Source organism: Mirounga angustirostris, unplaced genomic scaffold (assembly GCF_029215605.1).
Source record: "Mirounga angustirostris isolate CCGP_5_RB_7025 unplaced genomic scaffold, mMirAng1.0.hap1 SCAF_12, whole genome shotgun sequence".
Classification (NCBI taxonomy): domain Eukaryota; kingdom Metazoa; phylum Chordata; class Mammalia; order Carnivora; family Phocidae; genus Mirounga; species Mirounga angustirostris.
The window spans coordinates 68269477-68286132 of NW_026991720.1; the positions used below are offsets into that span (position 1 = coordinate 68269477).

The 16656-nt window shown below is 42.0% G+C and overlaps 1 protein-coding gene across 1 annotated transcript in view; it reads left to right on the forward strand.

Annotated features, from left to right (window-relative positions):
• Positions 1 to 2292: 2292 nt before the first annotated feature.
• PON1 (paraoxonase 1) overlaps positions 2293 to 16656 on the forward strand; it is a 31967-nt gene continuing 17603 nt past the window's right edge. Inside the window, exons 1-4 of the mRNA XM_045865143.3 lie at positions 2293 to 2366; positions 10345 to 10415; positions 11915 to 11970; positions 13159 to 13327. Of these exons, the coding sequence (XP_045721099.2) occupies positions 2293 to 2366; positions 10345 to 10415; positions 11915 to 11970; positions 13159 to 13327 (370 nt within the window). The remainder of the gene's footprint in view (positions 2367 to 10344; positions 10416 to 11914; positions 11971 to 13158; positions 13328 to 16656) is intronic.

Consider the following 16656-nt stretch of genomic DNA (forward strand, 5'->3'; position numbering starts at 1 on the left):
TAAAGGACCACTCTTTGCCAGGCTCCTTTCTATGCGTTGAGGTCATAGTGGGAAATAAGACAGAACCCCCAAAACTCAAGGAGCTTCTATTCCATTAGGCAGCAACAGGCCACAAATATATAAGGAAATTAAAAAGATGATTTCAAAAACAGTGAGTAATGAAAGATATGGGATAATGTCAAAAGGTTGCTGGAGGTGGGGTGTGCTACTTTAGCTAGAAAGATCAAGGATGATTTATTAGAGCCCCAGTAACAAGCTTGAGTGAAGTGTGTACCTTTTGGAAACACCGGCATACAGATCCTATTTAAATCCACTGGAATTGATGGGATCACCTCAAGAGAGAATGTAAAAAAAGAAGATATTTTAGAGCAAGTCCTAGGGCTTCTTCATTTAGAGGTCAGTGACAGGAGGATCCTGCCAAGAAGATGAGGAAGGTAAGGAAAAATTTGGGAGAGGGTGGAAGCACAGAATCCAAAAGAGGTAAGTATTTGAAAAGGCAGTGGTGATCTGTGGTCAACGTGGTTACAAGTTGAATATGGTTACAGCAGAGAAGTAACCACCAGATTTGATAACATGGATATTCTGGGTAGTTTAAAAAGAGTAAATTCTACAGTTGAGTCAAAGGAACACTAGTTATATTAGAATGGGTTAAGTAGAGAATGGGAGATTGGAGATATTCTCTGAAGTTAGTTACAGAATCAAACAATCATTTGCTTATGCTCATAAACAATGAGCAAGGAATTGGGGCAGGGCTCAGTAGGTAGATTCTTCTACTCCACATGGTGTCAACTGGGGTGACTCAATGGTATTCAGTTGGTGGCTGGACTAGTCTGGAGTGTCCAAGAAGGCTTCATTCCAGGTCTGCTGCCTTGGTGTGGATGGCTAGAGGGCTGGCCACTTTTCCTCTCCATGTGTTCAGAACCTTTCCTGTGAACACTCCAATGGTGTGATGAGATTTATGATGCAGAAGCTCAAGGTTTAAGAGCAAGTGTTCCAAGTGACAAGAGGTAGAAGCTGTTCATCTCTAAGGCTGTGCCTGCAAACTGGAATAGCACCACTGAATTTTATGAATTAAGCCATTCACAGAGTCAGCACCCAGTTGAGGGCAAGGTCCCATGCCCACTCCTCAACAGGAGATGTATCAAAGAATTTGTGGCCATCATTCATCTGTTACAAGAGGTGATAAAATGGAAGCAGCAACTGTTGGCAAATATTTCAGAGGTTTTTAAAAGCGAGAGAGAGAAAGAGCAGAGAAAGAGGGAAGAGTTAGAATGTGGGGTCAAAGAGCATTTTCCCCAGAAATCTATGAGTCACACTAAAGCATGTTGGTATCTGATCACATTATCGCAGAGAAGAGGACTAGATGGATGTTGCAGGAGAGGGAAGTTGCACCTGAGTCCAAAATCCTTGAGAAGGAAAGAAAGAAAGGGAATGGCTGGTCTTTAGTGAAGTAGGGAACACTTTCTTCATGGAAACAAGAGAGAAAGGAGACATGGGTGTTCAGAGGCACCTCCTTTCCGGCTTTGCTCCAGTATCCCCTTAACAGTGAGGCTTTTCCCAATTCCCATTCTTTAAATGGCACCTCAGTACTCCTTATCTTTTTTCCCTGTTTTATCCTTTTCCATAGAATATGTGCATATCCATAATGCATACATGCATCCCCCACAGCACTATATAAGCAGTAGTGATGTATTTTATGGATTTCTAGAGCACAGCAGGTACTCAATAAGTGGCCAGTGAGTGCCCGGAATGAATGAATGTTGCATTGATGTACTTGCTGAGCTGTAAGCTCAGGAGTGTTGCTCAGACATTGAGATGCCTGAAATCCAGATGTTTGAAGGTGACACACAGTGGTAACCTGGTGAGAATGAAGTTAGATCCTAGGGGTTCTAATCACAGCCCTTTCTCCCTTCCGTGCCTTTTCTGGCTGAGTCACGGTGGTCCCATTACTGAACCCCTCTGAGCCACAGGGATTAGGACCTTGTTGGCACAAAGTGAGCACTCATCAAAGCCTGGCTCTCTTTTCCCACAGCTCTCCATTTCCACCAACCAGCATGCTCTCCGCCTCTTGCAGGGTCTGGGCAGCTGTTCCCTATCTCCTCTCTTCAAGGTCTCCAGGGAGCACGCAGTTCCTGGCCTCTGGTGCTGATCCCAAGCCAGTGCCCTCCGTGCTGCGGAGAGGAGAGGGGTGGGGCAGGACGAGCCCGGGCAGCCCCAGCGGGGCTCAGGCTGCAGGCAGGCCAGTCTCCCGCAGTCTGTGTATCAGCCCAGTCCTCTGTTCCTGTCCGAACCATGGCAAAGCTGATGATGCTCACCCTCTTGGGGCTGGGACTGGCACTTTTCAGGGATCACCGGGCTTCTTATCAGTAAGTTGGGTTGTGGTGAGGGCTGCAGCCCCTGTCCTTGCCACCCCGCCAACCCCAGGAGCTCCCCTGAAAGTGGGGTGTAGTTTTAAACTGAAAGTCCCCAGGTAAGTTTTAGATGCACATCCTGCAGGTTGAAAACATGTCCTTGTTCACAGCCTGAGAGATGGAGGAAGGGGACCCATCACACTGGTGTGATGGCCAAGTTGTTGGCATACACAAATTGATTTCTCATGAGGATCCGTGTGCTTGGCTACAGAATCACCTCTCATTCTCGCTTCAAGATAGAGCACCAGACCCGGGATCTCCCCTGATAACTGGGTCAGTTAGGGAAGGAGCCGCCCCGTAATGGCCATAAATCTTTCCCAACTTAGGGATTCTCAATTTGAGGCCACATGGAGACACAAAACACGTGCGGAGCAGAGCAGGTGGGAGCAAACACTCTGTGAGGGCCTGCCCCCACCTCTTACTCGCTCCAGTTGGGCAGTGGTGGAGGGTAGTTGTGGGGGGGAGGATAGAACCCTGGCGCAGGCATCTGATGTCCTGGGTTCTCGCTCTGTCCCTTCCATTATGGGATCTTGGGCAAATCACTTTACATCTCTAACATTCTCGGCTCCAATAAGCCTGAACCAATAAGACACACTCATCCTGCCTGGAACATAGTAACTATTGAATAAATGTTAGTGCTCTGCTTCCCTTAAAGTACTTATAAACCCTTAGCTACTGTAAGGGGGGGGGGGGGGTTAGTTTTTAAGAATGTTTCAGCATGGGTACCTGGGTGGCTCAGTCGTTAAGCGTCTGCCTTCGGCTCGGGTCATGATCCTGGAGTCCCGGGATTGAGTCCCGCATCGGGCTCCCTGCTCGGCAGGAGGCCTGCTTCTCCCTCTCCCACTCCCCCTGCTTGTGTTCCTGCTCTCGCTGTCTCTCTCTCTGTCAAATAAATAAATAAAAATCTTAAAAAAAAAAAAAAAAGAATGTTTCAGTAGTTTCATGGTAACTTTACAGGGGTTCAAAGTCTAGAGACCATCCTAATTCCTAAGGTTTAGTCAATATCTTGTTATTTACTTTGAAGTAAAACATTACTAAAAACCAAATTGAACATTTTAGCCTTTCAAAAAACTTTCATGACCCTAAGCTTTCTTTCAGAATAATTTTTTTTACAAACTATTGGGTTTTTTTCTTCTAATTGTTGATTATTTTTGTAATCACAAACTATTAGAGAAAAGTAACAGTGATTTGGGGTTCAAATCATGTAAAAATTACGGTTTGTGGATTTTCATTAAACATAGTACTATTTGATGCTAAAGGAGAATCTCTCTATTATATTTATTTTATTTAATACATATATATTATACATATTAATACATATATACATATATTATACATACATATGTATATTCCCCCACAGCATATGTGTGGGTCATGGTATTATCCTGGGATGAAAATAAATGAGATATAAATATCTAACACCCCTTGTGGGCTTTATCCTTTCAATTCTGCATCTGTACCTGGGTTTCTTCTGTCCCCACTTTTCCAGAGGCCCCACACCAAGATGTCTTCCGAAGGATTACAGATCTGCCAGGAAGGAGTGAGGGTCTGTCTTTCTGGTTTACCTTCCTTAATTTACTCTAAGAATGGAGACTGTAGGCATTTTGTATATGTTTTTGTGTAAAAGCATAGCTTTACTACCCCAACCCTGAAAAGTTTCTCTCTCAACATGTGGTCTGAGCTTATGTGATTCGACTTTAATATTTCCCCAAATTTGTTCCTTAGACCATGAGCCACAAGACTTGCTCCACAAAAACAAAACAAAAAAGCAAAAACAAAAAGCACATTCCTTGGACATATAAATTTGGGAAGTGTTATCTATTGTAGCCTTTTCCTAGAGATTGGCGGGCACTCTAGCATATTGAAAGCTTTGAAAAATCCTTCAGCTACAAATAAACAGAAACAAAAACAAAACGATTTTGCTTTAAGTCATCATTTCACAGACTTACTTGCCCACACCTCCATTCCCCTCTCTTGGTACCATCTATAATCTCCCTGTCAGACTCTCTGGGATACAGTTTGAAAAGGACTGTTCGATAGCATTGACTTGCACCAAGACAAATTTCAACATGAAAAAGTTGGGACCTGTCCTTGGGCAGCAAGGGGACCTTGGCCTTCGTTTCTGGGCCTCTCCTCTGATTCTGATTTTTCTGAAAGGACAAAAGTACACTATGATGATAGCCCAATGTAACACCAGTTCCTGCGAGTCCCTTTATTGGCCTTGCCTGTGGTTTCCCATTGTGGATAGCATGTCTGCAGGAGACGCTGTGCTGTGGGGCTGCCTGGAAGCAGGAAGACCTGGAGTCTCATTTGGAATTCAGAATTTACTGCTTTATTTTCAGCACCTGGATCCAGTGAGGGGGGATGGAACCTTAGTCCTTAAACTTCTACCTGTATGGCTAAGATTAACAGCACAGGAAACAACAGGTGTTGGCCAGGATGCAGAGAAAGAGGAACCCACTTACACTGTTGGTGGGAATGCAAGCTGGTGGGGCCACTCTGGAAGACAGTATGGAGGTTCCTCAAAAAGTTAAAAATAGAACTACTCTAGGACCCAGCAATTGCACTATTACATATTTACCCAAAGGATACAAAAATACAGATTTGAAGGGATACATGCACCCCTGATGTTTATAGCAGCATTATCAACAATAGCCAAAACAATGGAGAGAGCCCAAATGTCCATTAACAGATGAATGGATAAAGAAGATGTGGAATATATATGCAATGGAATATTATGCAGCCATCAGAAAGAATGAACTCTTGCTGTTTGTAACAATGTGGATGGAGTTAGAATGTATTATGCTAAGTGAAATAAGTCAGCCAGAGAAAGACAAATACCATATGATTTCACTCATATGTAGAATTTAAGAAAAAAAAAAAAAGCAGATGAACATATGGGAAGGGATGGGGGGGAAGGAGAGAGGGAAACAAACTAAAAGAGACTCTTAAGGATAGAGAACAAACTGAGGGTTGCTGGAGGGAGGTGGGTGGGGTGTTGGGCTAAATGGGTGATGGGTATTAAGGAGGGCACATGTTGTGATGAGCACTGGGTATTGTATGTAAGTGATGAATCACTAAATTCTACTTCAGAAACCAAAATTGTTAACTAAGTAAAATTTAAATTTAAAAAATCTTATTTAAAAATGAAAGAAAAAAAAAACTTCTACCTTTAATCAGACATTTGAGAAGGCAAGAGGAAAGTGGGAGTGAGATGAACCTCTGGTTTTAGAATGGAAAGGGGATCTAGAACAACCTGGGGAATAGGAACGATGCAGGGCCAAGAGGATGGTGGTTAGGGAGATGGAGGATGGGAGCAGCCCAGACAGGAGCAGGAAGGGAAATTGCACCCCCTGTTTGAAAGGCCCTGAAGCCTCAGTCCTCAAAGGGGCTGTGGACCAGATGCATGAGCATCGGCTGGGAGCTCAATCTCGTTGCACAATCTCGGGCCTCACCCCACACTACAGAATCCAAATCAGCACCATTTAACAAGTTCCCCCAAGGGATTTGTATGCACTTCTTTAAAGGACATTCAAATCCTATATCACCCATGTTAGAACCAGATCAAGAGATTCTGAAGGATGGGTAAATTACATTTGTTACCATTTAGAGGTAAGGCCCTTGAGTCCCAGAGAAGATCATGAATCTGCCCAAGGAAGAGAAGGGAAGAGAATATGTCCTGACACCTGCAACAGGAGCAACCCAAACCCCCACAGTGGATACAACCTGTGTTCTTCAGAGATCCAGTAGACAGGAGTGGGGCAGGTTCACATGAGATTATATAGGTCTGGGGCTGGTGGGAACTTGTGAAAGGATTTAAAAGGTGTCTCGAGGGGGTTCCCTAATGCTTTCGAGGTGATAACAGCACCGAGGAAGGAACCGAGAGAGCTCCCCTGGATCAGTAGTCTCCCCTGCCCAGCTCTGTAGTCGGCTGTTGTGACCTTGTAGGGTCCCAATGAGGAATAATGGAGGAATGAGGAGTGTATAGTGGCAGAAAGTAGACTGAGGAGGTTGAATATGGCCCCAAGGAAAGTTCCAGAGTGGATTTCTTAACGCATAAGCTAAAGATCCTCACTTTCTTTTGTGAGAAGCAAGCACATATGCGCAAATCCAAGGAATGCCTTGGACTAGGCTGTAAACAGCGCCCTAGGGGTGTGGAATGTCACAGCCCTGCATCTCTATGGCAACTTGCCCATTCCTAAATTGCTGCTTGTGACGTGTGAGACCACTGTTTCCCTGCATTAGAAGGAGACTGCAAAGCTAATGTGAGCATTTCTGCCACCCCACGCCCGCTCCACATTCCACGCCACAGTGGGAAGAGGGCAGTGGTGGATTCCAGCAGAACTGGGCTGGGTGCCATTTCTGCAACTTCCAAGTCACTTTACCATGCTGAGCCTGTCTCTCTACCTAACACTTATAGGATGATATAGTACATATCATAGTAGGATAAATATAAAATCTGGCACATGAAAGGTACTCTGTAAATGTTAGCTTTATTTTTTGCCATATGCTATTGCAAAAATCCACCTACGGATGATCCACCTAATGAGTGATATTTGAATATATATTAGGATAATGTCTCGTGTGACTGACCCTAGGCTAAGGATGAATAAATAACTCTCCAGCCTTCTCTATCAATACAACTGACACCACTTTCTCCATCTGATGCACCAGCCTAGTAATTCCACAAAACAACTCGGCAGACATCTACGGACGACCTTCTCTCTGCCGGTGCTGGGTCCTTGCTGGGTCACAAAGATGAATAGGATGCAGTATTCACTCACAGATTTCAGGGTTTACTATGAGCCACAAGACCAAAAACCAGTAACTACAAAACAATAGGGTCAGAGACATGATAGGTGTAGAAGAGGAGGTTCATGCAGATAAAGGAGTTATTAATCCTATCACAGAAGACCAGGAGGAGCTACAAAAAGGCATGAGAAGGAGTCTTTCCCCCCGGGGTTAGGAGGTATGGGCATTCTAGGCAGAGGGAGAAGTGGGAACAAAGAAAAAGAGGTGTGAAATTGATATGTAGAAAAGGGCCCCGGGGCGCCTGGGTGGCTCAGTCATTAAGCGTCTGCTTCGGCTCAGGTCATGATCCCAGGGTCCTGGGATCGAGCCCCGCATCTGGCTCCCTGCTCCGCGGGAAGCCTACCTTTCCCTCTCCCCTCCCCCTGCTTGTGTCTCTCTCTGTCAAATAAATAAATAAATAAAATCTTTAAAAAAAAAGAAAGAAAAGAAAAGGGCCCCGTATCATGACACCTCATGTCAAATCCCATCTCTACCATTTGAAATAAGCAACAACAAGCAACCTACGTAGCTTCTCTTTGCTTCAGTTTTCTTACCTACCAATCAGGTAAAATATTAATTGTTGCCTCAAACATGACGAGGAAATTAATTGGGGAAGTATGCACGAGAGCCCTTAACATAGGGCTTGGCACGCATTTGGTCCCAATGAGGAATAATGGAGGAATGAGGAGTGTATAGTGGCAGAAAGTAGACTGAGGAGGCTGAATATGGCCCCAAGGAAAGTTCCAGAGTGGATTTCTTAACGCATAAGCTAAAGATCCTCACTTTCTTTTGTGAGAAGCAAGCACATATTTGCGAAGAATAATTCACAGCGGGGATTGTGTGATTTCTGGCCAGACTTCAGAGGCCTATGAATCAGGGGCACACCGCAGACATTGAATTTTATCCCTTAGACCTGGAACATTTGAACCTAAGCAAGCCCTTGATCAGATATTTCCTGATAATTAAGATTAAGATAGAAAAATATGAGCTGGATTATAGCAACGCAGGCGCCATTGTCTTCTGGTGCTTCCTCCGGTTTTAGGCAGTGTTGCCTGCACGTGCTGAGCAGAAGACCGACTGTGAGCTTTGCCTAAAACCTCAGGAAGGGGCTGGAGGATTAAATGAGGGTTTATACAGTACCTGAGCTGTAGTATTGGTGATTATTCTGTCGAGATATGACTTGTTTTGGGGCCACACATTTGAACTCAAAGCAAATGAGTGCTGATTTCATGCCTCCTTAGCTACCCTGGGCTCCCTTTGACTGTGATTATTCTACCTTTTCCAGGTCAGAGATGGTCTGGCATGAGAGAGAAGCCTGAATCAGGATAGGGGCTGATCGGCTCTGCTTTTCTCTGCCTTCTATTATCCCATCAGGTTTGATGGGTCTTGTGACCAGGCAGTGCGTCTGTTCTTCCCAGGTGGCTTTGGCTCTAAGACAATCTAATTTGGCTATCCTTGGTATTTTTCACAAGTCTCGGCCCACTCAGTGATTTCATGTCATTGAATCTTTTCTATAGGACCTGCAACTTCAACATCATTTGTGCTGTCCTTTGAATCCCTTGGGGCACTTTACGGATATTCACTGAGCTTTCCCTAGACCAATGTTTTCCAAAATGGAGGTTCATAAATCAAATTTAGTAGATTATGGCCAGCATTTTAAAATGAATGAAATAGAATTGAATAGAAAGGTTAAGAATGTATTACATGTATTCAGATGAGCATTCTTTTGTGAACCTGTTTTAGGGTATGTGTGTGTGTGTGTGCCATGCAAAATCCTTTTCCTAATGCATCGTCCTTTTCCCTTTTATTTCTTTATTGTGAACTTTTGTAATTATAATGTCAGATTCCCATTTTTTAAATACCTTGTAGCTTCTCAGGTCATGGGGACAGATCCCAACTTTCCCTTGAAGTCTCCTTTGTAAATCCAAGTTCATCATTCAGGGAACCACCCTCTGTTCACAGGCCAGGCCTTCTTCAGCTATTCATTCATCTCTGGAGCTCTAGCACCCGGGCTGGTGGTTCTCCACTCTGGTTGTGCTTCAGGATAAACTGTGGTTTCTCCTGTTAACAATGATTAACAAAGCTAATTGCTAGATCCCACTCCCAGCCTGTTAGGTCAGACCCTCTCCAAAGGTGGAATTGATGGCCAGCGCCATGGCAGTAGGAACATGTTAAATTTTTTCTGGATGAAAGATGGAGCACCCCCAATTCCTATCATTTTATACCATCTTAAGAATTTTATCCAGAGTGTCCCCTAGCCCAACCTCTTCCTCTGTGAGACTAAATTATCAGTAAGGCAAGTGAAGAATTTCTCAGCCTATCTTTAGCCAAATAAGATTTCTGGGCATTCTTCAATAATCGTTGCTACTCGCTAAGACCATATTGTATCATTAGTTCTCAAAAAAATGTTGATTGTTTACATCTGTTGGCCGTGCTGATGTTGTGGGCCCGTTCTTTTAAATGCCTCGGCAATAGTTTTGCTCTGCTCAGGCAGCCGGCTTGTACGTCCTTCCCACATCTGTCCTTTTTTCTTTTGTCCTTCGCTCAAATGTTCCCTGGGATGTTTATGCACTCAAATTTAATAAGTTGCTTTTGTGTGTGTGTGTGAAATGTCTTTTTATATGCTGGCCTTGGGTATGATTTTCTGAAGTTATAAACCCTTTAAGCACACCTGTGTTGTTCAAGTGACACACCCCAAAGCAGATGCCCAGTCCAGGCTCTGGAGCCAGACTGGGCAGATGGGTAGGAGGCCCATCTGTCAGCAGCCCTAAAACATCAATGGAGTAAATTGGAACCATGTTGCTATTTAACCCAAATTACCACATAGGACTCCTTACGCAGCTGATGAAGTAGTTCCTATTCCTGCCAAAGTGCGCAGAGCTCTGGAGAGGACATGATGTATTTCCTTTGTGGATCAGTCCACCTCGGCTAAATAAACACTGAATGTACCCAGAGGCCCCGCAGGTCTTATTCTGACCTTGTCTGGTAGAATCACTCAGACTCCAGGGACCGCTAACCCCAGGGTTGAAACTCAGGCAAAGTCCAGTTGAGGAGAACTTTATTGGCGGCTAACTTTTGCAACTTAATTGCAATTTCTGAATAGTTTTAGGTGCGTTTTATTCCTTTTTTTTTCCTCCCCCAGAACACGACTTCATGCCTTCCGAGAAGTAACACCAGTCGAACTTCCTAACTGCAATTTAGTTAAAGGAATAGGTAAGTATGTAGAGAGGAGGAAGTATCTCATTGGAACTTGCAGTATTATCTTGCTATTGATTTGATTAATACACCTGTTTAATTTTGTTCAAAAAATAGAACCATGAACCAGGAGAGAATGATTAAGTCAGTAGTTAATTATAAATACCAACGTACTTGACTTTTGACTTCACCAACATATGGCCAAGGTATTGACGGTTTTTCATAGTTTGTTTTTGTTTGGTCAGTTTAGCAAAAACAGTAAGTGGGAACAATGTTTGATTTTATGGTAATACAACCTGAGGAGATTCCAGGGGAGGCACAGGGGAAGGAGAAAAAGCAGTGAGTAAAGGGACAAAATTTAAAAAGCTCTCACACACCTTGGCAGTTACCACAAGACTTCTCCTCATGCATCTCTCTTTTAAATATGGGGGAAGAGTATTTTTTCCCAGAAGTTCTCAGCAGATTTCCCCTCAGATCTCATTAGTCAGAGATAGACAACAGGCTGGGGCCCTAGCTGCAAAGGAAGCTGGGAAAGTAATTATGGGGCTCCCATTGGGGAAGGCAGGCCCTGTCAGCAAAGATAAAAGGCTAGGGGAATAGCAGCTTATAGGCAACCAACAGGGAGTGTCACAGGACTCAAGTCCCCATCTGGTTTCAACCAACCAATTTTGTTATTTGAGGACTACTTGTTTGAGATCCATGCTTTGGATGTTATGTTTTGTTGTGCTAAGTTTAGAATTATTTATCTCGGTTGACTAAGGAAGGAAAGGCTATACCATATGACTTATTCAGTCAGCATCAAAAAGGTTGGCCAGATATCTTACAGTGCAATCTTTCTCTAGAAAACAAATATGATATTGATATTAGATATCACTGGATATTTGAAAAACAAACATCTCCACTAAGAGTATCAATACAAAATCAAAAATCTCATTTGTCTCTAGGATGATAGAGATTTTAAAAATGTACATGGAAAGTATAATTAGCTTGGCGATATTTTACTGATGCTTATAATTAATAGTGGATGCGTATTTTGCATATGAAATGTATCCCCATTTTAACTGAAGCATTTGGAATCTGCCTATATTTCCAATATGGTTCTCAAAAGAATTTACTGGATTTGGAATTAAGTATTAATATATGTTGGTAGTTTACGCTGTGTCTTTAACAAAACAGCGAGCTGTTTTCAAATAATTGTACCTTTTATAAATTTTGTGAATTTCCATGAACTTTATGTAGATTTCAGAGTCCGAGGAAAAAGTTCTAGTCCATTAATTTAAAAAATACATATTAAGTGTAAATTTTAATTACACTTAATTATATCAGTGTCTTCTAATTTTTATAGAATCCTATTAGTCAATTTGAAGAAGTAAATGAAAGAGTTAATTATTCTGAATCTATCAAATAAGAGCTAAATATGTAGCCCCATTTTCCAGTGAAGAGCGATAAAGAAAAGGATCACCAGCGCCCTGCAATCGTCTACAACACTCTGTACTGACTGTTCTCTTTTCTGGCAGAAACTGGCTCTGAAGACTTGAAGATACTCCCTAATGGACTGGCTTTCATTAGCTCTGTAAGTGGTTTCTTTCTTTACAGTGCTCTACACCATGTTCTAGATCCAGCAGCTTAAGTCTTTTGTTTAAGCTTGCTATTTACCAATGCCCACCTTCAAATAAAATAAGCAGTCATATGGTTCAAAAAACCAACAGTATATACATTTTACACCGGTGTTAAAATTATGGCTGTATGCCTTCTAGGCATATTTGTACTCCTGTGTGTACGCTGAACTCGAATATTACCTTATCTTCCATTGTAGCAATTTCTGAGTCCAATGAGTTCAGGAATGGCTTTCCATCGATGGTCTATCCCTTGAGGCACTTAAGTGGTATAGTCAAATATTTACTGAATTGGGTGTATGTTTCTATATATCCCTCCACATGTCATTTAGATTTTACCTTTTTCTTTCACACTTTTCAAAATAAGCCCTTTAATCTAAAATTATTGATAGGCCATTCCACAATTTCCACACTTTGAAGAGTGAAGCCACCATGTTTGTTGAACCTCTTCTGCATACAAACCACGGTGGTGGTGACATAGCTCAAAAACAAAAGAAGTCAACACCCTTTGCTGGCTGTTGTAATTTATTTAGTCCAGTTTTCTCCTGTGAAGATGGAAGACTAGTCATCTTCTCCAGCAGTGTCTTACAAACCCCTTTTCTAAAGCAACAGAATAACATATTCCAAGCAAAATCTTATATGGGACCCCGGCATCTAAAACAAAAAACAGCTGTGTTGTTCTAATTGAAGGCTAAGAAAGAAGTTGTCTCTGGGCTCACTAGACTTCCCCTAAAACTCTGTCCCTGAGATGCTTCCAAGGAACCTGCCAGGAGACATTTTAAAAACCATAACCAATGTTCTCTCCATATTCTTTGCTTATATGATTGAAGCCCATTAGCAATTGCCCAGTTGGTCTACTTTTCCATTTTTGATCTTTCTCATGAGTTGGGAGCTGTGGTATGGGACACATATGGCTTTGCTGCTGGTGATGGAAGGGTCCGAGCCAGTGTGTTGTGTGGGGTGGACTGGTGGAACACGTGGCTTCCAGAACCCCCATGGGCCTATCGCACAAGCCAACCAAGAGGCTTCCCATGTGGCCCTGTGACGCGAAGTAGACAGTATGACCCCATGTGCTATCTACCGCCTCGATCAGCTTTTGAAGTATTTGTAATGTGCCTATTTTTTTCTTCTTCATGTTTCGTAAGGGATTAAAATATCCTGGAATAAAGAGCTTTGCACCTGATAAGCCTGGCAAAATTCTTCTGATGGACCTGAATGAAGAAGATCCAAAAGTGTTAGAACTCAGGGTCACTGGAAGTAACTTCGATCAGTCTTCATTTAACCCTCATGGGATTAGCACATTCACAGATGAAGGTAACGCTATTTAATGCTTACAGTGCAATTGCACTTAAAATTTGTGCAAACAAAGCCAACAAAGCCAAAATTTAAAAACAAAGCCAAAATTTAAAAAATGTTAAAGAATGAATATTTCCTCTCAGTCAACTACAGTATAATCATGATTAATGTTACTCTTCTGTTAAACGTATCCCATATGTTAATGAAATATAATATTATAACCACTCTGGTGCTTGAGAATGCTAAAATACTTAAGGTTTGTAAAGCACTTATTTTTAAAAATACCAGCATTCACATTATCTCTATAATTACGGTAACAATAATATTTAGCTCTGATCATTATTTCAAATAATTGTCCACATCCGGGAATTTACAGGGATAGATTTTTCTAACAGAAGGCATCAGCAACGTTATAGATCCACTGACAGAAAGTCACCATGGTCAGTTTTCTCTCAGCCCTGTCACTTTCCGTGCCCTTCTGTCCACTGGTGCCTCTGTTTTGTCTTCAAACTACTTCTTCACATTTCAAAGCTATCAACATATTGCCCCCATCCCTCATGTCATCCTTCCATTTCTTCCTTTCTAGATGCAGCCTTTTGCTGGGTCTCTACATGACTCTTCAACCCTGGCTGTGCACAGAAACCCCTGTGGGATTTGACATCAACTGCATTTGTTTTCCTTTTACGTTTTGACCCCCTATTTCTCCTGCCCTCCACTCCCCACCTCTGGCAACCACCATCTATGAGCTTTGTATTTCACTTTTAGGTTTTAATTCTACATATAAAAGAAATCACTTGCTTTAGTTCCCTCCCCCCGACTTATTTCACTTAGCATAGTGCCCTTAAGGTCCATCCATATTGTCACAAATGGCAGGATTTTTGTTCTTTTTTTTTATGGCTGAATAATATTCCTCTGTGTGTGTGTGTGTGTGTGTGTGTGTTTATTCATCCATCGATGGACACTTAGGTTGTTTCCATGTCTTGATTCCTGTAAGTAATGCTGCAATGAACATAGGGAAGCATATAGTTTTCAAATTAGTGTTTTCATTTTCTTTAGATCAATACCCAGAATGGAATTCCTGGGTTGTATGGTAGTTCTATTTTTAATTTTTCGAGAAAACTCCACAGTGTTTTCCACAGTGGCTGTACCAGTTTGCATTCCCAACAACAGTGCATGAGGACTCCTTTTTCTCCACATCCTTGCTAACACTTTTATTTCTGGTCTTTTTGATAATAGCCATTCTAACGGGTGTGAGATGGTATCTCGCTATGGTTTTGATTCGCATTTCCCTGATTAATGATGTTGAGCATCTTTTCTTGTACTTGTTGGCTGTCTATGTCTTCTTTGGAAAAATATCTTTTTCAGATCTTCTGCTTATTTTTATTTTTTTAAAGATTTATTTATTTATTTGAGAGAGAGATTGAATGTGAGTGGGGTAAGGGGCAGAGGGAGAGAGAAAATCCTTCAAGCAGACTCTTGCTGAGCACGGAGCCAGACACAGGGCTCGATTCCTGGACCCCAAGATCATGACCTGAGCCGAAATCAGGAGTCAGACACTTAACAGACTGAGCCACCCGGGCCCACCTCTTCTGCCCATTCTAAAATCAGATTATTTATTTGTTTTTGCTATTGAGTTAAATGAATTCTCAAAATGGATTAAAGACTTGAATAGAAGACCTGAAACCATAAAACTCCTAGAAGAAACATAGGCAGTAAGTTCTTTGACGTAGATCTTGACGATGATTCTTTTAAATCTGACACCAAAAGCAAAAGCGACAAAAGCAAAAACAAACAAGTAGAATTAAATCAAACTAAAAAGCTTCTGTACAGCAAAGGAAATCATCAACAAAATGAAAAGCCAACCTACTGAATGGAAAGGAATATTTGCACATCATGTATCTGATAAGGGGCTAATATCCAAAATATATAAAGAATTCATTTAACTCAATTGCTCCCTCCCTCCCTCCCTTCTTTCTGGCCTTCTTTCCTTTCTTCCTTCCTCCACCTCATTTATGCTGTTGACCACTGTCTCCTTCAAGTAAATTTCTCCTCCCCGATATTCCAATATACTTATTTAGCTTAGTTCTGATCCTACTGCAGGTTTTTCCCCCTGTTCATTGTTTTGTCACTCATTTCAAATTCTCTGAACATTCCCCAAAAGACTGATTTTTTTGCCTCCTCTTTATTCGCTCTAGTTCAAAAAGTTCAACCAAGTCACACCCATTAACTATGCCTGCTTTCTGGGAGAATTCCATTAATGGGGTATTCTTTATTTTTAATCAGCTCTTCAGTTCCATTCCTTCAAGCTTACCAGATTATTCTATTTGAGTTCCTCTCTTATAGCTGCTTTAAACTCAACATGTTGAAAACTGATTTTCCATCCTTTTATCCTTCCTTCTTTACCTTTTACCCCGTATGACATCTCTTCTTTTATATATACATATATAGCCCCTTTCAGTGACCTCTCCACCCATTTATCAACATCGTAGTTTATTTTTAAAACATCAAGTGCAAAGAAATATACTGTTGGGTATGTGTACACTTTTAAGAATAAAGGGGAGTCATATTACCCAAACCCTTCTATAAAGTGCTTTTGCATTTAATATTACATTATGGACTCCTTTCTATGACAGTGCATTTAGAGCTCCTTTACAATGCCTGTTTAGGATCCAGATGCATGGGAGTGCAGTAATATAGTTCTTCTGTTGATGGATATTCAGTCTGTTTCTGCCTTTACGTTCATTGTGAACAATGCTAAAATAAACATTCCTGTATATATATATATCTTCTGTGAGTATTTCCTTAGGATAAATGCCTAGAAGTAGAATCTGCTGCACAAAACATGAATCTGGGTTTCAGTGCTCACTCATGTTTGATTTTTGACTTCCTCATTTCTCAGCCATCATCAGGGACTTTTGATACTTCCTGTCAAATGTCCTCATATCCTTTCTTGCCACTTCTTGTTAATGCCATCCTTCTGGCCCGGTCCCTTCTCCCCCCATACCTGAATTACTGCTGTACTGTAAGCTCAGGTTACTCCTTGGCTCCAAAGCCCCAGTGAGTAAGCCCTGGGTCCTTACCATGAGCCCTAACAAGACTGGCCTTGGCTACCTACCTTTATGGCTGCAGGCTTCCCACTCTTGCTTTCACTCACTCTACTCCATCCACAACCTCACTATTAAGAGATGTGTCAAGGAAGTTCCTGTCGCAGGCCCTTTGCACACTCTCTTCCCTCAACTGGGAATGCTCTTTCTCCAGATACTCACATGGTTTGGTCTCCTATATCATTTAGGTCTCTGCTTTAACATCACTTCATCAGAACTTCCCTGACTGTCATGAAGAAAACA